The following is a 25431-nucleotide window of genomic DNA, read 5'->3' as shown; positions in this document are numbered from 1 at the left end:
TTCATGCCCCAGCACAGCAGAAAAGTGAGGCAATCCATGTTTTTCCTGCTTGGATAAAGCCTAAAATGTTATTAAAGAGTTATGTGGATGGACAAGCTATGCTTGGTTGGGAAATACAGTGTTAAGTGTTAAAGAATGGGAAAACTACAAGAAAAGAGCATGAACAGGCAGTGCTAAACATCCAGAACCATTTCTGGCCAGAGCAAACTAACCTGCCAGACAAAAATAGACTAAGAAGTATAATAGAGCAATTTAAGACTATTAAAGGGAATTCAGTGTAGTGAAGATTGCTAATTTTCACTGCATAATTTAAACAGTTTGTTTTGTTTTTTTTTGCTTTATTAAAAAAAAACCAAAAACACCAATGCTGAGTAAGTAAAGCAAAAGAGGGCATGTACAGTGTTTCTTTCTTCTCTCCTACTAATTTTCTTTCCAGATCTCCCCTTGGAGAGATGCACTGGTCCTGTAGCCAGCCCAGTTTTTCCCCTCTCAGAACCATCTTTTTCAGCCAATGGAAACTGAACACAGACAAATAAAACCCCAAACAAACTAAAAAACCCAGAAAATCATGCATATATACAAATAAATGTGAGCATGTGTATATATATATTTATATAAATACACCCTACCCTGTCTTTAAGGGTCCACTTGCTGTCTTAGGATGCTCACTGACATAGCATGAGAATAGCATGAACATGAATAGCATGAAAGCATTCAAAGACAGTAAGTGAACCACTAAAACCAGAAAATTATTTATTTTCCTCTGGACACACTATTCCTAATACCATTAGGATACCATTGGCCCTCTTGGCCACAAGGCCACATTTCTGACCCATGAAGAATCAATCAAACCATGGTGAGCCACCCCTCCAGCCCCATATTTTCAAATTTCCTTTATTTTTATTTTTTTTTAGCAAATGTTCCTGATCCACAGGTGGTAAGGAAGAAACAGCATTGTGTAGCTAATTAAAAAAATACTGTAGTAAAAGATGCAGAAAGACAAATTGGCATAACCCTATGATTTCTAGCAATTTTTTTAAGATGCGGAGCAACAGTCAAGAGAAGAGAAATCAGGTAGAGCAAATTGTTGCTTCTGCCTCTGAAACAATAACTTGTGATTATTTCAAAGAGGAAAAGTAAATTTGGTGAACTTTTAAGTTGTGGTATTGAGCTACATCTTCCTACAGTGTAACAACGAAGCAATTACTAGCCTTAGACTATAAAAAAAAAAACTGGTCTCATTTAACATAAAAGATTAGTGAAGAGGGGGAAAGAAATAAACTTTTGAAGGGCTCTTTGCTTACTCTTATTAAAAACCCTGTATCAATGAACTCGTTTAATCTTGTCTGTGTAAACTTTGCTTTTATATAGCATGGTCTGTATCTTAATAGAAAAGGATGCTTGTGTGGACCACCTCTTTCCCTTCAAGGCCATGGTGTTTCTGTGGAAACACATCGATTGCATGGTAAGTAATGTCAAATCTTAGCAATCAAACAGGACACTGGAATTGAAAAGAAGGGACCGTGACCCCCTGAGGACTTCCACTAAGGCAGAGAACACTGATGGGAGACGCAACACAGTTTGAAAATCACCCTGCATCCCCCAGCACCCAAACAACTTGGAAGACACAGAGGGAGGTAGCAACGTGGCCTTTATAAATAGCTGAGTTACACTCCTTTTTTTATGATTTTTTTTTTCTTGTGGCTTGGATATGGAGAAACACAGAGGGCCCGTGTGACTTAGAAAACTTCAGCGGAAATGAAACAGGAAGCCAGATCCTCTCACAGCTTGTTGAGCTGTGAGCACCAGCTGAGTCTGTAGAGACTCATTTTCTACCCCCAGAAAAAGAAGTCGGGGGAGAGGAATCCAGCTGGGGGGTATCTGGAGGGGAGATGCAGAGGCAACATTACAGAAAGGCAAGTGATAACGGAGACCAGTTCACTGAGCAAGAAAAAGGGAGCAGAATTAATGACTCAAAGAGAAGTATTGGTAAGTTCTTACAGCTGTGCTCTAAATGTTGTCATCTCACTAAGCTGACTATCAGCTATAGGATGCTCCTGTGCTGCAGATCATACTGCATGGGCAACTACCTTTACTTACATGTTGAAATATACCCGACCTTGGTACTAGTAATAAATGATGACAAATAGGGAAAAGGTTCCCAACTGTTAATAATAGATTAGGCAAACTGAAGAGAGAAGCTCTGCACCTAGGTTTCCTGCTTTCACTAGGTTGAATGTTGTTGCCTTTTTCTCAGCAGACCTTCTTTGAACTCCTTTTGAATTGTTCATGTTCTTTGGGCTATGGTTAAAATCCTGCTTCTCATCTGCAGATGGGAGAGAAAACGTGGCATTCGCTTCTGCTACCGACTTGTGGGTTTAAAGAGAGACAGTTCAAATGTCTTCATGTTTAGTGCAGCTTTCAGTGTAAGCCTTTGCTGTAATTGATATGCAGGCTGATGTGCAGAAGCAAGCAGAAGCAGAAGCAGGTAGTCACAGCCACGCCTGCAGCTTGGAGATGCTGTGACCTGCAGAAAAACCTGGAGGTTAACACTACAGGCAAGTCCAAATGCTCACCTAAAGGAAGAAAATATCATAAATATCCCCAAAAAGTCAGAGTTTGCCATCAGCATACAGCCTTGTGTAAGTATCACAAACATGTGCAAAATGCCATGGGCAAGAAGTCTGGAGGAAGAGAATCCATTTTAGGTTGCTCCCTGGAGCTCTCCCCTTGTACCCACGGAGCTATTGCTCACTCAGAAGTGAAGCACTGGAGGCACTACTTCTGCAGAGACACATTAAATGCATGTTTAACTAAGCCCTTCTCTAGCTTCCCTAGATTGTTTTCCAAGATATTTCAGGGAAGTCCACAGTTTCTGAAGCTTTCCGAGCCCTTGTAGCAGCATGCTTCCCCTTTTGCAGGGTCCATGAGAGAAACCACCTTCCAGTTTGCTGCTGTTCCTCTTTTTGCTGCTGAACCTGGCTCAGACCTAGACCTTGTTTGCTCTCCTTGGGATTATCCTAATTTAAATTCAGCTGACAGGAATGGCATGCTCAGACCACTCGCCAACAGAGTGCAGGAGGCCTCTGCATTACTTGCCTTAGTCTCCAGATCTGCCTGAGGAGGCGGCTTTGCTGAGGAGGGATACCTGTCCCATTAGAGGTTTGCAAGGAGGAGCAATGATATTCTCCTCTTGAAGCCTACAAATGGAAGAACATAGTAGAGAGCTCTGCATAAATGGCTCAGGGAAGAAGTCCAGAAAGAGCTTAAGGAGGAAAAAAAGGTGTATGAACAGTGTTCGTTTAAAAAAATACCTCAGAAAGTTTTAAGTAAGTGATCTCTGTTATCCCAGGGCTTGTTCCCAGCCAGAACACACAGAGGGGCACAGGCTGTAGTCTAGATAGCACTGAATAAAGGGCTGAATAAATGCCCAGAGAAGAGAGCAGGGAAGTGGAAAGGACTCACTGGTATGGAGGTTGAGCTGCAGTGTTTGCACTGTGTGTTTCATCTCTCTTCCCTAATGAGTCAGCAACCAGATAAACATTAACTTTCAGGCCTGCCTGCACAAAGAAATCACCTTGTAAACCCTCAGGTCTTAACATAGGTTAGGGAGGACAGAAAGAGACAAAAAGAGATTTGGCTGGAGAGCTAAACCATCAACCACCACCGGCTCTACCCTGGCCAAGGCAAAAAGGAAGCTGGAAAGGGAAGCTGAAGCATACAGTTGCTGCAGGCTCAGAAACAAATCCCAGGTACATTGGAGCTTTTGCAGGTAGATGCCGTGTGGTCTGCATCCTGACAGCATCCCCCATTGACTGCACATACAGCTACATTAAACCCAAAACTGCATGAAAAAACAGAAAGCAGCAGGTAGCCGATGCTGCAGGGAGCTGTGGAGCTGGTGCTGCACTTAGATATTTTATTTTTCCAAAGTGGATTTTTTTTATGGAGCAATACACTGTGTGAGACAGCTGACAGCTTTAGGCTTCTTAAATCAACTCTTTGCTCCTGCTATTCTTAGCTGGCTTTTGTGCCTAGATTTTCTTTTACTTGGAAAAGTGTGTTGGGTGCTTCCTGCGAGTGCACTTAAGTGAGTGCTTGGCTCACTGTTACTTAACAGGTTTTGTCTGGTTTGTTCCTTGCTCAAATTAACTGAGATGGAGGGACAAACAATGTTATCCATGCCAGGCAGTGCAAATCTCTTCTCTGTTTCATGAAAAGTATTGGTTTTCTATCTTCAATCATTTTAATATCATATGATAGTAAAAAAAAAACAACAGAAAACAACACCAACAAGAACATACCAGTAACACAAAAAAATCAAACCAACCCTGTAAGCTTGCCCTAGCTCTGTGCTGGAGCAGACTGCTTATGACTCTTACAGAGTTACAAGATTTAAGTCTGCGTCACTTGTTCAGACCATTACAATTCCCTTCTGTTTTTCCTGCAAAGTCCTGAGGGAGATGGAAAAAAATTCTTCTTTAACGTGTGATGAGGAAAGAAATTCCACTGTTCTGTGCAAATTCTCTACATACAGCTGGGACAAACTGTACCTAAAAGGCTGCTATAAGAGAAGGTACCTGACAAAAGTGAGCTTTTTTCCAGATGCATGCACTTCATATTGTTAATGAGCAAATTAGAGAGGAAATGAACATTTAACCCTAGGAAGAAAACACAACACAGACACTTCGAAGCTCCTAAATTGCGTTCAAGTTTCACGGCTAGATTTAAGGGGGATGCTGATAGCGGTGGTCTCCATTAAGAGAACTGCCCCTATGAATTTTTAACTGGCTTGAACCCCAAAGCACAAACCACACCAAACTGATGGAGAAGCTGCACGGACTGCAGGGGAAATGGAGAACTCCACTCGTTTCTTGGGGCTTGGGGGTGGGGGGAGCGCGGGGACGGTCCCGCGGGATCCCCGCCCTGGGGCCGCCCCGGGCTGTGTCGGCGTCGGGTTCATAGCCGGGGTTCGATCGCTGGGGAGAGCCGGGAGAGAGCGGCCGAGAGGGTGAGATGGGAGGGGAGGGGGGGAATACGGGGGGCGCCGTCGCGACGAGGGTTGGGGTTTATTTGTTGCTTCTTAGGTTTTGAATTTTCTTTGCCGCTTGACTCTTTTTTGGGGGCCGTTTTCCCGAAGTGGCAATACCCGGAAAGCTGCTCCACAGGAGCTCCGTGGCGGGACAGCCTGTTCTGTCCAATCTCCCCATCCCCCCCCATCTCAGCCCCTCTTCCTCTCCGCGGTGGATGCGCGGCCCGCAGCGCACCTGCCGGGGCGGGGCCGGGGGCTGCAGGGACCCGGTACCGGCCTGGGCTGGGTCTAGGAGGTGGGGGGGAGACGGTGGCTGGCCAGTCCTCTGGGAGGAGTTTTATCTATTTGAGATTATTTTGGGTTTTTCTTTGGGAACTTCGTTGTTCCGAGTGTTCCGCTCTGTTAGCTCTGTAGTGTACATGGAGATCGGCGTGGCCTCCAAACACCAACGCGTGACATTTTCACAGCAGGTGTGTTTTTAGGGCTTTGCTATTTCTTCTGGGATTTTTGTTTGTTTGTTTGTTTTGGTTGGTTGGTTGGTTGTTGCTTTTTTTAGTGTTTGTGGGTGGCTCAGACACACTGCAAATCAATGACTCCAGAAAGGTTTGCTAAGGAGAAATTCCCAAAGGGAGGGGTTTGCTACAGCACATGGCACCTCTCCTGACCCAGCACCAATGTGGGGCTCCAGGGAGGCTGAAGTTCCAAACTACAAACTTGTTGAGGCCACCTTGGCCACCATTTGGAGATGGCTGTGTGTTGTCCAAGGGAGCAATCTCCAAAGAGATTTTTTTTTTTTTTAAACGTGTTTTTTTTTTAATTGGCTTTTGTTTGCTTATATATTAGGGGATTTTTTTGTTTTGTTGTTTGGTTGGTTTGGTTTTTTTTACTGTGTGGTATCTGAGTTTTAGTGTTGCAGATTGGCTTCTATTCCCATCTGGAAGGTGGAGGTTTGGGAAAAAGGAGATCAGTAAAGACAACGTGATTCTTGGGAATACTCGGGAACATGGACGTGCATCTCTTCTGATCTGCTTTCCTGTTGCTCCCAGCTCTCAGCTAACCATCTCTTAAAGACACTGTCAAGTGGCCTTTTAGCCTGAAGGTACCATGTCCTACCAGTTTGCTTTCTGCTGTAGAAATCGAGAGAGGTTTCTGCTTTGGTGTTTACTGGTCCAGCTCTCATTTTGTGCTGCCTTTCATACTAACCAACTTGTTTGGTTTTTGGAGGAGCTGTACAAGTTGTATTCAGTTTATACTTTCATTTTCTGCAGTGAAGAAAGAGATTTCTGATGTCTTTAAGAAGTGACTTCCAAGCTAGTGTGGTGTTGAATGCTAGGTTGGTAGCATGGGCAAGTGCAGTTATTCCCACTTCCCATCCTTTGGCCCACTGCAGTTTCTGCAAGTGATGAAACAAAGAGGTAAAGTGTGAAACAGGAAGAAAGAAACTTTTTTTTTTTTTTTTCCCAAGGCTCAGATAACTTCTTTGTAGTTACTGGAGTTTGCTTCTTTAAGTATTGTATTTCTTTACTGGTGGACAAATAATGTAACTGGAAATTGAAGGGGGCACCATACAGTGGGAGGAAAAGCTGCAGTTTCCCATATCTGTACAAAATATTACTGGGGTTGTTTAAACTCTAAGTGAAGGCTGTTAGAAATGATTTTCAAGGATAAAGGCAGCTTAAAATACTTGTCAGCATTTTAAATATAAGCGTTGCTATGGATAAGTATCTGAGTTTAGATATGAAATTCTGAAAAAAAATTGCGGTTTTGGGGTTTTTTGGTTTTTTTGTTTGTTTGGTTTTTTTTTGGTACTGAATATAAGCTGCAATAAAAGCTTTTTAATTTTCTTTAAGTCTTTGGACCAGGTTACCTGACTAGATGGTGTAGATTTCTCATTCAACATCAGGACTTTCTATCTTCCTTAGATTTCTGTTTCTTAGATACAGCTTCTAGGTTAAATCCTCACATCCTGTCTAGCAAGAATATAACAACAAGCATTAAGGAATATTTTCAGTAATGTCTGCTGTCTGTCTTGACTGTAGTGTGTGAAAATGATTGACTTGGCATGATTATCCAGGGAAATGAGTTTGAGATGTCAGAAATACCTCTATCCTGTACCTTCTGACCCCACACAGCTGATCCTTGGGAGTCATGGTGCCAAACTGTACCAGAGGAGATGGGTATGGTTTTAATTTAGTTGCTCTGGAAACATGAGGGAATAACCAGTGCCCAGGAGTCTAAAGGTTGTCTATTTGTACTGCTTTCATTACACTTGCATAACTAAATTTGTGAGTTAAATTTTAATAGTATAAAGTTTATCATAAGGAGCATCTTAATTTCCTCTTGGTTTAGACTGTGAATTTTTTCTTAATTTTTTTTTTTTTAATTACCATTGGGTTGCATTAATCCTATTCTAGTGAGATATTTATTCAGGTATTTAGACTTCTGAAGGAGTTACAGTGCTCTGTAAAGTCAAACAGTAATCTGAGGTGCTGTCTGACATCCAACCCTGAATCACTTCAGGATCTGCTTTCTGTTTCTATGGAATTTGGGAAAGTATGTGGGACACATGGCATCCTTGCTGCGCTCCTGAGTTGAGAAGGTGGTGTAGTGCTGGCACGTAGCAATAGCAGGGGACTCAGTCCATTTGGACACAACAAAACTGTGCTTTCCAGGAAAAGTCGAGAAATAGCTATGTATTAACTAAAATTCAGTGGTTTGTGATAGAAGAGTCTCAGGATGTGTACTTCAGCTGCAGCAATATAAAAGTGGTCAATGATGGTGTCAAGAGTGGAGTTTGTAGTTGAGGATCTTGTTCTGAGTTGCTAGGAAGAGTTCAGTTTGTATATTGCAAAATTAGTTATGATGGAAAGTTTTTGTGTTCGTTGTTTGGGATTTTAGAACTCATATATATATATGAGTTATATAACTCATGGTTGGGCCATCTGTTGGCTGATCATATGAAATCGTATCAAAGTTTTGCTGCAACATAAATTATGGGGAAAAAAGGAGATAGAGAGGTTAGCTGTCCCCTTCTTAAGAATGCTCCAGTGAAAGCAAACATATAAAATACTCCAAAACTGCTGCAAGCATATTAATTAATTTTCTGATAATTTTTTTCATGTCGGCGGCATTTGTTCTCTTCGCAGCCTTAATTCTGTGTCTGTAATTTCTTCCCATTTTTTCACTGCTGAGGAGCAACATCGTTGAGTTTTGGCATCCTCAGTATCTAGACCCTAGTGCTTGGGATTTCTCTGTATTCCATGCTGAGGTGCTGGAAGCTCCCAGCCAAGAGAGCAGGTGTGAGTCTCACTCCTGTCCCCAGGTCACCATCAGGGACAGATGCCACTTACACCAGGTACCCTTGTAGAGAGGTGTGGCTAGCAAGGCAACTTGTCCTGCCCAAACATTTCTTTCAACAAAGTTTTCTGAGGAGAAGGCTATGGGCTGAGAAGAAGAGTTGTGTTGTCTTATATGAGTCCCATCATCTTCAGGTGGAGGGCTAAAAATAAGGGATGGTGTGTCTGTGTATGCTCAGCCACTAGCTCTGTATGTTTTCTTGGGTAACACCCTGTCTCAGATTCCTTGTCTGTAATATATTGCCAAGATTCTCCAGATTTTTTCAGTGTTTGGTATTTATGTTTCCAGGGCAGGGTGGTCATGTTGTATGAAGGGTGCTATGGACATGGGAAATGTGTACCTTACCATCATACTAGCACCCTGAATTGATGTGCTGGTGGGTGTGGGCCTTTGACTGTGACCAAGTGTCTGTGCAGTGATGGAACATCATGACAAGGTCCTTGACACCTGCCAACAGGGAAAAGCTGGCAAGTTTTTAATTGCTGAGTTTATGCAAAATCCATCTTTCTGCAAACTTAAATACTTGTTTCAGGACTGTCATGGCAAAGAGACACCCTGCCCATTTCCCCCAGAGCTCCATGCCACACATGTGCCCACACATTTGTCTGGCAGCTCCCTGTTTGCTGTTTCCTCCGTTGTGGTTTTGTTTCCAGTTGCTTCATGTGCACAGATTTCATCTGTGACATGCTTGCTGAAGGCTGAGGCCTTAAATTTAGGGAATTTCATATTGTTGCTTATCTTTAAAAATGAGATGCTCTCTTCCAAGATTAGAAACTGCCCAGTAGTCTGTATTTAATTTCCTTTAGTTTGCAAGTGAAATTAAGTGGTCTCTCTGCCAAGTGCCGGCCCCTTGAGAAGAGCTTCATATGGAGGGTCACACTTGAGCAGATTTTACAGGGCTGCCTAATTTATGTAGACTTTGCCACATAACTATCCAGTTTTTAGGCCATTCATGTAAATACAGAGTGAGGGAACTGTGCCCTTTTGGACCCTGAGAACAATGTACAGAGCACTTCACTTGAAGGTTGACCTTATAGGGACTGTCCAGTATCTACAAGAAAGCTGGGGTAGGGCTTTTTGCATGAGTGAGTAGCAAGAGGACAAGGGGAAATGGTTTCAAATTTGAAGAGAGTAGATTTAAGTTAGACATTAGGAAAAAATTCTGTCCTGTGAGGGTGGTGAGACACTGGCACAGGTTGCCCAAGGAAGCTGTGGCTGCCCCCTCCCTGGCAGTGTTCAAGGCAAGGTTAGATGGGGCCTTGAGCAACCATTCTATGATTCTGTGATTCTCTTGGCATCCAAATGTCTGTAACAATACCAAAATGTGCATCACATTTCTATGGAATGTTTATATTAGCTATGACAATCATCACACTGAATGACAGTAACTGAAATTTCAGTTATCTCAATGCAGCCAGTTTTACCTTTTGACCTGCCTTTTTTTTTTTTTTTTTTAAGATTTTAGGTAAGAAGTATACAGCAATGCTCTCTCAAAAAATGGTAAAGCTGTGTGTGTGATCTAAGGAGCAAACACCAGATTGAAACATCCTTTAAAAGATGAAGAGAGAGCAGGGTTTAAACACTCAAGCTGCTTCCATTCTAATAGCATGGAATAGCTTGGCAGAATAAAGCTGAAGTTTTGACTTCCGTCAGGCTTGATATTTAGAGGCAGGGGAAGTGAGATCTAATTGGTTTCATTTGCATTCAGAATTATGGCTTCAATATTTTGCTTTGTGTTGTATTGCCTTTCCTTTCTGTTTCTAATCTGTGTTGGAAAGAGCAGGAGAGGGACAAGTAAAGCTCTCAAGACAACAAATTATACATCCAGAATAACCTGTGCACTTGTCTGGTGTGAGAGCAGAGGCCTTGTGAAATGACATACTGACAAGACATGATTATCCTAAAAAATGTGATTCTTAATTATAAATTATTTGTTATTATTAATCTATATGAAAAATACACAACCCTGCCTGGCACTTTGTTGTGCACAGTCTGGTATGTTTTTGGAGAGGGCTGTGCTCTGAAGACAGATGTAAAATCTGTGTTGTGAGGGACCCTGTACAGAGATGGAAATGACAAGCTAGATAGGTGCAACCTGACCAGAGGGGGCTGGTTTTCATAGCAGGGTCTTTACAAGACCCTGATGGCAGGTGTACACATGGCCTGGAAGAATTAACAGCCACGACTGATGCTGCTTAGACCATAATAAAGCTCAGATGAGTTGATGTTTGTTTCTTTTTTTATTGTCATGGGTTACTTGTTGCTACTGCTTTCCAGGCTATCACTTGGGTAACTGTTTATTGACAGGTGGAAACTAAAAACAGCCTTGGGCTGTCCTGCAGTGCATGTCTACCAAGTCAGTTGGCATTTCTTGCTGTTTTCTCCAATGAGATACAACACTTCATCTGAGGACACCCCAAGACATCAAATCCATGTTCAGGAATGAGCCCACCAGTGACAACCAAGAGGCTGGGGACTAACTCAAGCCCATCCATAGGGTGTTTTGTCCCAGGAGTGCTGCTGGTGGAGTCCAATAAGCAGTTTGTGTTCCTCTGTGCTGCTTACATCAAGATCTCAGCATGGGTTTTTGTTGATGTTCTCTATTGGTCCATCCAGGCATTATCCCCCCTGCTTGGGTGCATTTGGAGCTTCTCTGCTTTGCCACCTGCATCTCTTTCCCAGTTCTTGTGGCCACTGTTGTGAGTAGTGTTGGAGTCACAGAGGCCACCAGACCCTTCCTTTGGAGCAGTGGGCAGCAGGATCAAGAGGATCCTTTACTCCTGAGTGGCAGAGCCTGTGAGTTGCTTTTGTAAAGGTAACTATTCTAGAATATATTTTAGATAAGCACACGATGGGTAAGAACACATCATACTTGTTGCTACAGAATAGGAATACATAAGGGTCAGAATTGGATGGGTACATTTACAATAGCAGTTCAGGTCATATTGATGATCAGGGAGACCAAAGGAGGCTGCCACCTTTCTACTCTGTTTATCTTGAAAGAACTTTGCAGAAAGGTGATAAGGGCAGGGAGAGCACCTGTGAGCTCTGTGCAGAGCAGCTGTGTAAATAAAGCATTTCACGCAAGTGATGAGGCTCAGTGCTACCAAAACTGTTGTTTTCTAGATAATTTCATGATTCCAGTTACAGTTTGGAGATGGGATTCTGTTGGTTTTTTGGGCTAGAAGTTGAAAACTGATCAGCAGACATGGTAGGGCTTTTGATAAGTGGCTGATGATTACCATCTTTGCCTGTAAATGATTCTCCTTTTCTTCTTATAACAAGCAGAGATCTTCATGTACTGTTGCTACATTAGAAAAGCTGAAGAAGGTTTGCTTAACAAGTTGAAAAGGAAGGGTTTTGTAATGAAATAGTTATTGAATTCAGCAGTGCTTCCCACATACTGTGCTTTGTTCTTGATCAGTTCTCAGTAGTTTTTCTTTTTTATTTGGCATGGTACTGATGATAAACTGGGAAACTGAAGACTCTGTAATCACTTGGCACTACCTGAAGCAGCATGTTTCACTCTTCTTAGCTGTTCTGGGGTGTAATCTGCTGCAGGTGTTGGATTTTTATAATTAGTATCTCTGTATCTCCCCCTTGGCTCAGTCAACTGAGATGGATGTTCACATGTGTGCAGCTGTGCATCATGCTGATGCATGCTCTGTAAGGAGAACTTTGGTTGATCTCCCTTAAAAGAGAGACTTAGCCTACTTTATAACATGCCTCAGTAGTGCTGCTACATAGTCTGGAAAGATAGGATGTGCAGCTGTAAAGACAGCTCTGCAAGGACACATTGGATGCAGGCAGAATTGGACCTCCGTGCCATAAAGGCTATGAAGAGGAATGTCCTGAAAAGAAGCCACATGATCAGCCTTAAGTTTTGGAAGATACATTATTACATAGCCTTGTTAGAGGAAACAATGGAAAAAAAAATTGGGGAAAAAAAAAAAAAGTTGAATATGCCATCAAACACTTGGAATATTGGATCACGCTTCAGTGCTGTGTATAGCCCTGCCAGTTCCCAAGCTGAGCTCTTATATTTTGCACTTCATCAGTTACGCATTTTTAAGGTGGCAGCCTCCAAAAAAGTTGCAAGGAAGTCAAATGGTCAAATGTGGGGCAGATCATCTAGAGAATCATCTTGAGTTGTATGTGAAAGCAGCAGATGTTGCTGATGTCTCTTACTTTTTTTTTTTTCTTGGCATTTTTTCTTGGGTTTGGTTTGAGGTTTTTTTTTTTTCTTTTTTTTCTCTTCCTTTGCCTGTCTCCCCTGCTGACTCTGTGGGGGAGTAAAAGCTTAAGGTTTGGCACTAGCAGGATTTTCATGATGTGGCATGAAAAGAAACCGCAGCGTACTACTTGCATTGTAAAATGAACACTGCTATCAGCTCCTACTTCAGTGCCGTTCAACCTCAGTCGCATTAAATTTTTGCTTGAAGCTGTGTTAGAAGTCTCAGGGTTCCATTCTTCTGTGTGGCTGAAGATTGATTCAGGTCTGCCTGTCCTGTACATGGTGATGCTTGTGGTCCCTCTGCGAAGAGTTGTGAGCCCTGCAGCTGGCTGCAGCACCCACAGGTTTGCTGTCAGCATCTCTTGAGGAACCGGATGAATTGTGTCCGTACCACAGGCAAGAGATTGGGTTTAAAAATCTGTGGGTTTTTTTTTTACTCCTCCGCCACTGTGTTATTAATTTAATTGCTTTTCAGTTTCTGAAGATTATCGGAGGGGGCAGGGAGGGGGTGGAAAGATCTATTTTAAACTCTTCTTAAACTCATGTCTTGTTCATTATGTGTTTTCACAAGTGGCACTTCGTGATCTAACTGCCCCTTTTAAATGTCATTTACTTAAATAAAAAAATGTGCATTTCTAAGTGTGACATAAGCCCTGAATGTGTTTTAGCTATAAACTTTTTTGAGCAGCAGCTATCCCATGGCAGTTCGTAAGGTCTATGAAGTTCAGGGTGTGCTGTAATACCAGTGTAGCAAAAATACTCCAAATCACTTGTTTACAGGTTTTCCCATGTCCCATTAAGCTTTTTTTATTATGGAAATGCCTACTTATAAATCCCCCTAAATTAAAAAATGGATTAACTATATTAGAGCTTTTCATTTTCTCTTATATTAATTTGTGGCTTTGTTTGAAACCAGTGCTTCCCAGCACTGCTTGAAGAATGGTTTCTCCTGCACCTGTTAACCATGTGCCTTGAAAAGGGGGTTTGTGGGATCCCAGCAGGTTTTTGTAGGATTAATACCATCTTAAGCTTTGTTAAAAGATTGATTGAGTCAACTTAAGAGCTCATGCACTTGCAAAAATATCATCTCTGCCAGTAAAAGGGGTAAGGTAAGAAATTTTGCATTCACGTGTATTCCTGGTATTTAATAAAGTAAATATGCCAGCTCTCACTTCTTAGAGTCCCAGTGTGTTCGGAATTGGAATCAGAAGAGAAGTCATATAGTCATTTTAAGTAATGAAAGTCTGCTGCATCTTCCCTTCAATGTTGTGTGTTTAAACTGCAGTTAAATTCTGTCTGTGCCATCATTGGTTTTCATACAAGACTGTGACAGTACAAATCCAGAATACCCATTGATTCATGGGCTGGACCACTTCAGGTTCTGTTCTGATTAACAGAAGGTTCAGTTACTTATAGTCTGCCAAGGTTTTTTCAATGCTGATGCCTTTATCCTAGAGCAGAGAAAAAAATTGCAGGGGTTTGCTTCTGCCAGGACTATTGTCTGTTACTAATTTTCAGTTGTTCTCTAGGAAGCAAATTGGGTACTTAATAAAAATGTGCCTAATGGTATCTGTCAGCAGTAAAGGCGTGTGTGTGTGTTCTGTAAGTGGGAGTGTCCCAGTGTTTCCACGAGCTATGCCGTTTTCCAACCCTACAGCTGACATTTTGCTGTTTGCTACTTGGTATCAGAACTAAATACTTCCTGCAGCTCAAGATTTTTGGTCTTTTTGGTTGCACGGGATGCTTTTTTCTACTCAGCATGTGCAGGTACAACCCCTGGTATGTCCATGTTAATTCATCATGAATAGAAGTTGACAGATGTCCTGCCCATCATTTTGTTTTCATACAATGAAAACAGTTGTTCACAGCAAGATGAGTTTTGTCTAAATGGAAACTAGCGCCCCAAAAGCTTCTCCAGTTAATTCTTTAAAGTTTGTTAATACCTTTTCATTTGCAGCTCTGGATCTGCCTTGTGTTCACGTGAGAGACAAGGTCTGGGTCTTGCCTCTGAACAACTTGTATATGAAATATTCTAATAAAACTTGTTCAAACAACAGAACATTGGAAAAGGCCAAATATCAGCACTGCTCTGTGTATATGCAACAGTGCTTGTAAAAATGTATGTGTAACTGTTTACCTTGTTGCCAAGGTTGGGATTCATAATAAAACCCTACAACTGGTCCACAGTGCATGGGCTTAAGCTCCTTGGAAAACTTAAGCCCCTCGTAAATTTCCTGTTAAAGCCAGGAGGGGCAAAAGTTCAACTGACATAAAACTATACTGAATGAGTAATTTCCTTCGTAGACTCTCTGGAGAAAGATCTTTACAGCCTTCTCTGGGGATGCCTTCATAAGAAGTTGAATTATCTTAAATTTTTTATGAAATCAATCAATAATAACAGAGCAGCTCTTGATTATAAACTCTGGGAATTTCCTATAGTAAAATTTCAGTCAGAAGACAAGTTACTCATTTAGGAAACAGACACTGCCTTTGCCCTCTCTCAATTCTAGTTTTTTTTTTTAATCAACAAAACACAACCAAAACCTTCCCTAGCCCTGCCTGTTGTGCAAAGAGACCAACCTCAGTGTGTCCTGGTTCGTGTCTGTGAAGAGCAGTATGAGCACACTTCCTTTGTGATAGAGTCCTTCTGAGCTTTCTGGCAAATCCCTGGGGAGTTCTTCTCCTGAGTTTTGAATTGAACCTAAACTTGCCCAAGTTGAGGCAGGAACATTCTTTTAATTATCCTGGCAGCCATTTGATGCCTAGTCAGCTAATACTACTTTATACAGCCCATTTGCAGACTGCAGCTCCCAGGGATCTCTGGTCTTTACAACCTTGACTTAATAGCAAAGTAATGAGAGTACAGGTAGAGCATGTCCTGCAGGAAAAAAATTGTTGTTGTTATTCAAGAGCTGTTTTGATATCAGTCTTGTGTAAAGAAGGCTATGTATCTAGCTTACACTGTGTGGAGGGAAGCTTGGGAATGTGAAGCCCCTTGAAACAGGCATGAAAAATTAGATACATAAAACATATAAATATATAAAGTTTATTTTAAAACACCATGCCTTTTACATTTCATAGTTTTTATTTTATTTAGAGAGATACTGTACTTGGATGATTTTTCATTTTATAATAAACCAAATAGAAACAATTATTGCAAGACAGTGACAAGATTTTTTTCTTCTCTCTTTTTGTCCCTGTCTTAGGAAGGCATGAGGTACGGTCCTGGAAAACAGCTGCCAAGCAGTCCTTCTGTCTCATGTGGCAAAAAGTGAAAGAGCAGCTAACACTAAGCATGTCTTTCCTCCTTACTGTTTTTTGGTATTGCAGGAGGCTGTACAGCTTTTTAGCACAGCTACTGAAACGGTAGGTTTTTATTATGCAGGCTTTAAATAGATGTTTCAGTAAGCATTGGTCTTTGTGAGCTCCGCTTTGACACCTGTTTTGTCATTTGGATTTCAGGTGGAGCAATTACCTTCAGAGAAAACTCTTAAGTAAAACTTCTTGTTGTCATTCTGTATTCCTCACCCCACCCTCACCCCACCCCCCACCCCTGTCCTTCAAGTGCAGAACAGCAGAATGTAACTCACCTGTGAATTAATCTCGATTTAGGGAATATCAGTGTGCTGACAGAAGTTGATCTACTGGATTATAGTGCAAGAGAATGGAAAGGAGAAACAAAGCAAGCCAAACACATGAGGGAGGTAAGAGTGAAATTTTACTCTCTGCATGAGAAGGGTGAGAAGAAATACCTGGGGAAGGGATAGCACTCCCTGGAGCCTGAAGCACTGGCTGGCTAACAGAAGAGCAAGAGGGACAGCATGAAAATAGGTCTAAATAAAGACTGCAGCAGAGCAGATCAAAATGTAGATTGGATTTTAGTCATGCATCTTCTCTGTATCACTGCTTCCCTGTAGCACTGATGACCTGTGCAGTGGCTTTAAGAGGACAAATTATCCCCAGTGCTGCAGCCCTAATAAGTTGGTCTTAGGTGCTGTCTCTTGGTCAGCCTTTGATTTAAGGTCAAAACTTTGATTATGGGGAGGAATGAAGCTGAAAAGCAGACAACTCAGGGCAGTCTAGTGGATGGATACTTAGAGCTTAAGTAGAGGTTATCACAGTGGAGAGTAGGTTTTTAAGAAGAGACTGGATGTGGCACTCAGTGCCATGGTCTGGTAACCACGGCAGTAGTGGATCAAGGGTTGGACTTGATGATCTCAGAGGTTCTTTCCAACCCAGCTGATTCTGTGATTCTGTGATCCTGTGATTCTGTGATTCTGTGGTTCTATGATTTTAGAATGAAGTCTCAAGAGATCCCACATCAGCCTAATATCTTGCTGTTCTCAAAAGAGGCAGTTCCTCACTTGTCTCTCCTTTTTGCTCACCTCATTCTAGCTAAAGTCAGAGGAAGGATCCTCTAGTGCTGGCTCACCAAGGTGGTGAGCTGATGGGCACCTGAGCTTGCAGAGGCATCAGGAAGCTCCCCCAGCAGGAAGGATTGAACAGGCTTATGATTATCACAGCCAATGTAAAGGAAGAGTGGAGGAGACTGTGCAGCCAAGTGGTGTTGGGATGGGGTAAGGAAGCTGCTGAGGTGACACAGGAGCAGGAGTTGAGATCCCCTTCCTGCTCTCTTCAGAGAGCCTCAGCAAAGTGAGGCTGCTGCAGCAGCCTGTGTAATCGTAGAGTCCTCTTTCTAAGTTAATTCCCTGCCAGTTTATCAGTCTGAACTGTCTTGCTCAGTTGAGACCCAGAGGTAATGCAGATGAAGTACAAGTGGTGTGTAGCTGGGGGAAAGGCCATCTGCCTTCAGCACAGAGCTGCCGGGGCTGCTCAGCCACAGGGCACCATTGCAGGAGGGCTTCCAGTCAGTGTAAGGAGATGCTTCTGCCAAGAGTTTTCCCTGTATGCCTGCTCCTTCCCTTTTTCTGCTGCACCCCCTTGTGTCAGCACAAGCTGTGAGTGATTGGGATCAAAGCTAGTGCTGCAAAGACATCTTTGTAGACCTCTTCTGCTTTTTTTGACCATGTGAATGTTTACACTTGAGGCCTTGTGCACCCTGGTCTAGTGGGAGGTGTTCCTGCCCGTGCAGGGGAGTTTGAGAGTTTGATCTTGATTATCTTTAAGGTCCTTTCCAACCCTCACCATTCTATGATTCTGTGATACACTAGCAACAGTGCAGAGAGTGGAGCAAGTCACTGGGTTTGGAGAGAGCAGAACCATTCTTAGGGAGAAATGCCAGTTTAAGGTGTTACAAAAGCTATGGTGTTAGAACAACTTTGTGTATGTAAAACAAAATATTCTTTCCCCTAGCCCCCTCTTATGAGTAGTTTGGAATTGGGCACCAACATGGTCCAAGATTTAAAACATTTATTGGTAAATATTTTTGGTTCTTTTCTAGGCATATGATGCATTGGCTTGGACCTATCATGTGAAATATCTGCGACAAGTCAAGAGGGACAACTATTGTGTTCTGAGAGCGGTGCTTTTTCAGATATTCAGACAAGGCATTCCTTTTCCATCATGGATGAAGGAGAGAGATATATTAAAGGTAAATTTATTTCCTAAATTAATTTGATTTAGGTGACTTTGCACTGCAGAAGGAAGATTTTCTCAACGTGAAAACTACTGTGGAAGTAGAGGAAAATCATTATCAGAATTTAAAGACATTTTTCACTCTTTGAAGTACACTTAATTGACAAAGTGTCTCTGATCTGAACATAATGAAGTGAACTTGAGTCTATATGGTAAGTAAATAAATAAAAAAAAGGATAAATGTTGCTGCTGCCCTTCTAGATATTACTCCCTTAACACTCCCTCGATATTTGAATTGTCCTCATCCACATCTGCAAAGTTTATTGGCTTGCTTTGGGAGATGCTGAGCCTGTTGCTGGAGCAGCAGAAATCCTGGAGCAGCAAGGAGGTGGGGAGGTATAACTGCTGCTTGTGGGGAATCGTGTGTGAAATAGAAAATGTCTATAGTCCTAAAAACCTAATTTGAGTCTGGATGTATCCAGCTTTCCAGAGTGTAGGTTATGTGCTTTGCTGAGACCCTATTCTCTTCTTTGGTTTTTTTTGTTTTGTTTTTTTTTTGGCTGTCCCTGTTTTGAAAGTTTCTTAAGGACTTGGCAGTCAAATGAATCTTCATTCTTGACAATTGAAGTTCTGAAGCCTGTTTATAATTTTTCTTTGAAATGTACAACCAGAAGATAGAATCATATCATAAATTAAAATGTGTGTAGACAAGTTTATATAACTTTACATTCTACTTCTTGTTATGGTTATGATCTCTACCTCATTAGTTTTTGGTTTTGGCTTTTTTTCCCCCAGCTCCCTGAAAAGCTCTTGTATTCTCAAGGCTGCAACTGGATTCAGCAGTACAGTTTTGGGCCAGAAAGATACACAGGTCCCAATGTCTTTGGTAAACTGCGCAAATGTATGGAGACATTAAAGACCAACGTGAGTATTTAGGGGATGGTTGTGGGGTATAAAATCTCCAAGAAGTGGGTTGAGACCAATTTAGGGAACTGCTTCTATGGCAGTCAGCCTTCCTCCCACTTTAGGGGAGCTGAGCAGCTGGTCAAGCTACCACCTCTCCTGCAGGGGATTTCTGGTTTTGGGATCCTCCTGAAAGTTGGGAAGAGCTTCCCACAGCTCTTACTGTGTGGCTAGTTGCCCTGCTACTAGGTGGCTCCTGCAGTACCTCATTGTTTTGATTAAAGATAACACCATGCTGGATGAGATTTTCTTGTGTTCTCTCTCTGTGTTTGTGAGAGAACAAAAAAGCAGTGCATTTCCTAATCAAACAATTGTCTTTCCTTTGCTCCTCTCTCCATGAAACATTGTACTTAGCTAATTTTACTATAATTTCTCTCTGTAACCTGAAGCACTTGGTTACAAAGACATGTCAGCCTCACCCACCCCCTCTGCTCACCATATCCAGATTGCATATATTCCCAATCAGGAGTGTATCTTTTATTTACATATTTGAAACTTGGGGAGCTGTAGTAGCCCTAGAGCCCTCTGAAACAGAGATAAAAAATCAGCTTGACAAGACTTTGCACCTTCCTTGAGTTCCTCTGGGCTTTCTACGTGTTTGCAGAAGTGTGAGCTCTGGATTGTTCCTATTTGCTTTGTCACAGATTGTCCCCAGCACACCACCACCCACTCCTCCCCATCTTCCTGTGGCCAGGAGGTTTGCTTTGTGTGCTCTCCTGAGTCACAGTCACCAAGTAGATACTGGGTTTTGCTGGACTACAGGGTTTTGGCCAGCTTTAGGTTGAAACCTGTTTCTGAAGGCATCTGTTATCTGGTATATCACATCTTAAACTGTCATTTTTAATTCTGCAATACACTTCATGGTTCTGGGATGTCTCGCCCCAGTCACAACAGGTTATTGTGCTGGTATGCATTTAGGTTAGTTTTTTGTGGCCCTATACATGCAAGCCACAACTCTGTAGTTTTAAACCTTATTGTCAGTGACAGTAATTGTTATTTAAAGGAAAACAAGAAACCACAAACAGACTTATTTAACTCTAGAAATGAAGCATTAGTAATAAAAAGAGTACATTAAAATAGAGATCTGGTCCTTGTACTGTGCCCACAACCTTGCTGTGCCATAGTCACAGCTGCCTGTGCTCTTGAGATGTGCCTGGTGGTTCTCGCCTGCAGTTACCATTTTGTTCTGGTCACTCTTTGCATTTGGAAGCGTAGGGTTGTTAGGCTTTTATTTTTATCTTCTAATTTTTTACAAGTTGATGTTAGTCTCTTAGTACAAAGCATTTAAACTGGATGTTTGTACAGAGAAAAGTTTCGAGCCAGTGCAGTGAACAAATCCCTACAATGAACAAGTTGTTGCAGAGCAGCTGTATGATGCCTTACAATGTTCATAGAATCACAGAATGGTTTGGGTTGGAAGGGACCTTAAAGATCATCTAATTCCAACCCCCCCTGCATGGGCAGGGATACCACATGTATCCCTAGGGTCTTATTAGACCAGGTTGCTCAAAGCCTCATCCAACCGGGCGTTGAACACTTGTAGGGATGTGGCATTCACAGTCTCCCTGGGCAACCTCTTCCAGAATGTTACAGGGCAAGAGGTGTAGCTCCCAACTTAGTTTTATTTTTACAAAGTTGGTGTTTGGCCAGTGAGATGGATTTTTGCCAGTTTTTACTAACATGTTTCTCTGCTGCCTTTCCCAGCTTCATCATCATCTTTCAGGCTGCTGCCTGCAGATGCTGTTGTGCCTGAGCTGTGTTGGTTAATAGGTGCATTGCACTTAGGACAGGCTTTTCACTTAAGTGGTAGAGGTCCTCTAGCAAAGGGACATTAGTGGTTCATACTATAGGTCTTATTTTTAATGTGTAAGGAAAATCTTAATGAATGCATGGGGTGATGGGTAATCTGTGTCTCTATTTAGTATTCATGGCTATATTACATTTCTTTTTTTTTTTTTTTTGTTGCAATTCAGTTTATCGTCACTTTAACATACAAGTGATACAAGCACAGAATTAACTGAAACTCATTTGAATCCCAGTCACTGAGCATCATTGTACAGAATAGTAATTGTTCCTGTTTTGGAATCTTTCATATTAAATAGAATTCCTAATAATTTGATTAATATTCTTCTGTGTGGTTTCAGTGGATTGAACTAAGTGCTACTAAAGATCCTGAAGAAAGAGGAAACATATGTAATATGCTCTTTTCTGATGAGACCAAGGAACACAAACTGTATGAGGCCATAAAATTCATCATGCTCTATGAAGTTGTTGAAGCCTGTGAGAAAATAAAGAACAGGGAAGAACCCAAACACAACCTTTTTAGCCTTCTCCTTGCTCGTGATTCGTCGTCTGACCCCTTGAGTTTCATGATGAATCATCTGAACTCTATAGGCGACTCTATGTACCTAGATCAGGTAATGATATCAATGAAAAATAAATCACAAAAGTTATTCCATATCTGACATGATTAAGTGAATATATAGTATGTCATCTGAGATAGGTGATCTATTTTTTTTACTTTGGGATATGGGGAAATGAACTGAGGACAGGCGTTTATCTTCCAGAAAAAAAAAACCCTGAAGTAAAGCTCTACTACAGAGTGCAGTTTGTTTGCTGGGCCAGAAATAAATGCTCAAGTTATCAGTGAGAACAAGTTTAGAGCAAGGATACCTTTGATGTGTAAATTAATCTTAGACTATACAGATTAAACTTGCTGTTTCACTTTTCCTATCTCTTTCACCATGCCAAACCTTCTATCATCACTTTTTTTCCCCTCACCTTGGTCTCCATTAGATCTAGTGTCTGCTAAGAGTAGGTAATGAGAACTACATTAATTGTTCACCTTTATATGTTAAAGATTTTTTTTTTTTCAATTTTATATTTAGCAAGGGATAAGATACTGACATTTAAGATCTGTACTGACACTCTGCAAAGATTTTCACTTTCCAATGGGTGAATTTATTTTTTTTTAATTATCAGTTTCAGTTTTCAAGTCAAGTGATGCTGCAGTCACCTTCAGGACAATTTTGATCTTCACTGAACACGTTCTGCTCTATCTCTCTGTGCCCAAGGATTTGAGCAAAGCATTTTTCCAGATTAAGCAATCTGTTGCAGAAAGTGTCAATGCAGATGCCACTTCTTAAAGTTTCGCATACATGAAGTACAAAGAAACTTTTTCCTTTTACAATTACATTTCTCTCATGTAGCAAGTGATCACAAGGTGGCAGGCTTTCTATTTTTCAAGCTGTATCAGTCTTAATAATAGCTAGTCCCTTCCTCCTCCCAACTAAGATGTGTGAGCTGGTTTGGGGAGCAGCTTCTATATTGCGTCAGGTAAAAGAGAGATGTCTCCAAAGTTCCAGGTGCTAACCAGAATATCTTTTAAATGCAAAAAAACCCAAAACAGTGGAAGGACTATTGGAGCATTGAGAATACCCTCGATCGTTTAGTTTTCTTACTGCACTTACAAAAGGGCACCTTTTATTCTTTTTCTACTGTTTTGAAGCCTTAGTTTGGGTTATGTTCAGGTCAGTTTTGTAAGTCTAGAAGTACATGTCTTACAGATGTCTTTCATCTCTAGGTTGAACTGCTTCTTCTTGGATATGTACTTGAAATAAAAGTAAGAGTTTACAGACTGCATAGGTTTGATACTGAGGAATTTCAAGTAAGCTACCCAGATGGATACCGAAGGGAATGGAATGAAATTTCTCTCCTGACTGAGGATGACCGCTACTATCACATCCCCATTTTCAGAAAATGAAGGAACAATGGCTTTTTTCCTTTGTATAATACAGTGAGTTACCAGTTCCAGTGAATTAGGCTTCTAATTGGCAGCAGTAAGATTTTGAGAATGCTTGTTAATGATTACAAAATTATTTATGGGCTTATTGTGCAAATGTGTTGCTTTCCCATTACAGCTCAATTCACAGCCAGTCAGCCATTATAAAAAACATGAAATATTTTGCTATACTGTCTGAGGATTGTCAGACAAAAAAGATTGGACTGCATGACAAAGCAGGCAAAGGCAATGCTGGGTTTTCCATTGCTAGCCTAAGGGTTTACTCTGACATCTCTGGATGTGTTAAACTCCAGTTCCTAAAGCAACTACTGTGTTTCCCTCTTCTGTCTGTAGCTAGGGAGGATGAATCACAAAGCAAGCAACTCCCAGGATCCCACTATACACACTCCAGGCTATTAAACTTGCATTGACTTCGAGGTGCCTAAGATGAGAGGATGTAAACTGAGGCCTCTGGGTAGCAGCTTCTACTCACAGGCATCCTTTGCTGGAACACCTCCTCCAGGAACAGGCAGAGCAAGCAGCTGCAGGCTGTACTTAGACATGTGCTGGTATCTGAAGGTAAAGAAATTGTTACACAGGGGGGAAAAAAAATAACACACACACACAGGAATACTGTGCCAGATGAATGGCACAGTATTTTATAGCAAAGGAAAGTACACAGGCTTTTCCAAACCTAAAAAGGGCAGTATTGATTAGTGAGTAAGAAAGGACAGAGTTCGACCCAGTAGTTATCAATGGTTTTTGTCAACTCAGAAAACCTTTGAAGGCTGATTTCAACACTACCTGCCAAGAGGTATCAAGATTTGCTTTGCAGTTCATCTGAGAAAGCTGTGCACAGAATACATTCACAAGCACTGCCTTTTCAGAAACCACTCATTTTTGATGCATTATGTGCATTTAGCAGTGCGTGTACGTTATATCCTCTGTGTATATGTTAAAAACTTTCCATAAGATTGGTATCTTTAGTTTAGGCCTCAATGCTCAAAGAAGCCTGTCCAGGACAACTAAATGAGATTAATTTTATTACATGGAATATTTTGCCCTGTTCTATTTTCTAAAAGAATGTTTTGATTCTTTCTAAATTGAAGGATGTTAATTTGAACATATACTAACATGATACATCAGATCGTGGAAAATATTTGTAAAAAGCTTACAATCGCATAAGTTTGCAACTGTATTGAAAAAGCAGGGTTTTATTGAGAAGGAAAGCCTTGCCTTTCCTTAGGCTAGACCTACGAGGACTGGCTGGTTTGGTTTTAACTCCTGCAGGAGAAAAAATACAAGGTGGTAACAAAAATGTGAACAGGGCCTGGAAGATCTAAAGCAGATGCATGAGGTAACTAAATGGTAATGCTTGGACTGCACAGAGACTGTTAAGTTCCTTTGTGTAAAGAAAAGCAATTTTGTCCCTTAGAGTCCTTTTATTTGTATGTATTTGTATATATATTTATAAACACAAACACCTGAGTTCTGTATCATAGCAGTTGTGTTTCCTTAAAGTTTTTTGGGTTTGGTTTTGTTCAGTAATTTGTAGCTTTTAACTAAGAAGGCTTAATACCTATAATAATTTCATCTCATAAAAGCCTGCATATCAAATACTTTATTTATTAAAATAAACTTTTTTTCACTGAATGAAATAATATGCCTACATTAGCTTTGGTTCTGCTTTGCATGGGGAAATGTTATAATGCCTGAGAGTAGGGTATTGCTACCTATTTTACATCAGCAGTAACATTTACAGTTATTAATAAATTTGTCTATATTTTATTCTTGTTTTGGTACAAATATATATGCCAAAAAATGATGTGTTTTTACAGTGGGATTTTAATGCTTTATATATTATTTATTATTAGAAACACAAAAGCATTACAGCTGAAACTGTTACAAATTATCAGAATGTATTTTTTTGTAATCTTGAGTACCTTAATAGAAGGGGGTGAATAAAGATCTAATGCAGACAATGGAATTTCTTTCAACAGTTTGCATGTGTGCATCTGAACTACCTTGGGCTCTCTGCCTTGTCTGTGGAGGGCATGACATGCAGTCAGTCAGAGGAGGGGTCTCTGGAAAGGTCTGAGTGTAGCAGCATCTGGCAGTGAGCAGCAGAAATTTCTCTGTTATAGAAGTCTGAAGTTAGGTGAGATTAATTTTGTCCCAAGAATACAGAAGGGGTGTGTTGAAACAGATCTACTGGCTTACCAGAGGTTGGAGGTGTGTACTGGAACAGAAATGGGATGTGAAGAGGAACTTCAGGTGAGGATAATTCCAAGTCTTAGAGATAAATACAAAGAGAGCTCTACACAAGATCTTAAGAGAGACTGAGACAGGTTTGGGGCCGCACTGAGCATTTATCAGATTCTCTGATAAAGCAAAAATACATCTTTTTATGTATAATGAAATATATGTATATACATACATAGATATGCATGTGTGTCTATATGTATAAAAGAAAAACACATTTAAAAAAGACGAAAATAACCCTGAATAAAGAGCATCTGGAACTAAGTG

At 41.1% G+C, this 25431-nt stretch overlaps 1 protein-coding gene across 3 annotated transcripts; it reads left to right on the top strand.

Annotated features, from left to right (window-relative positions):
• Positions 1-1778: 1778 nt before the first annotated feature.
• Positions 1779-25428, top strand: OTULINL (OTU deubiquitinase with linear linkage specificity like). 3 transcript variants are annotated; one of them, XM_071736657.1, is made up of 8 exons: positions 1779-1989; positions 15830-15989; positions 16086-16117; positions 16236-16327; positions 18025-18174; positions 18954-19082; positions 21266-21538; positions 22705-25428. In XM_071736657.1, exons 1-8 carry the CDS (start codon positions 1893-1895, stop codon positions 22882-22884), a joined length of 1113 nt encoding a protein of 370 aa, XP_071592758.1. In that variant the 5' UTR covers positions 1779-1892; the 3' UTR covers positions 22885-25428. The 3 variants fall into 3 exon arrangements, with proteins under 3 accessions (XP_071592758.1, XP_071592760.1, XP_071592759.1); XM_071736659.1 differs by lacking the exon at positions 1779-1989 and adding an exon at positions 4929-5011; XM_071736658.1 differs by lacking the exon at positions 1779-1989 and adding an exon at positions 5043-5502.
• The last annotated feature ends 3 nt before the right edge of the window (positions 25429-25431 follow it).

The sequence above is a fragment of the Heliangelus exortis genome, chromosome 2 (genome assembly GCF_036169615.1).
Source record: "Heliangelus exortis chromosome 2, bHelExo1.hap1, whole genome shotgun sequence".
Classification (NCBI taxonomy): domain Eukaryota; kingdom Metazoa; phylum Chordata; class Aves; order Apodiformes; family Trochilidae; genus Heliangelus; species Heliangelus exortis.
This window is presented reverse-complemented; position numbering and strand designations above follow the sequence as displayed.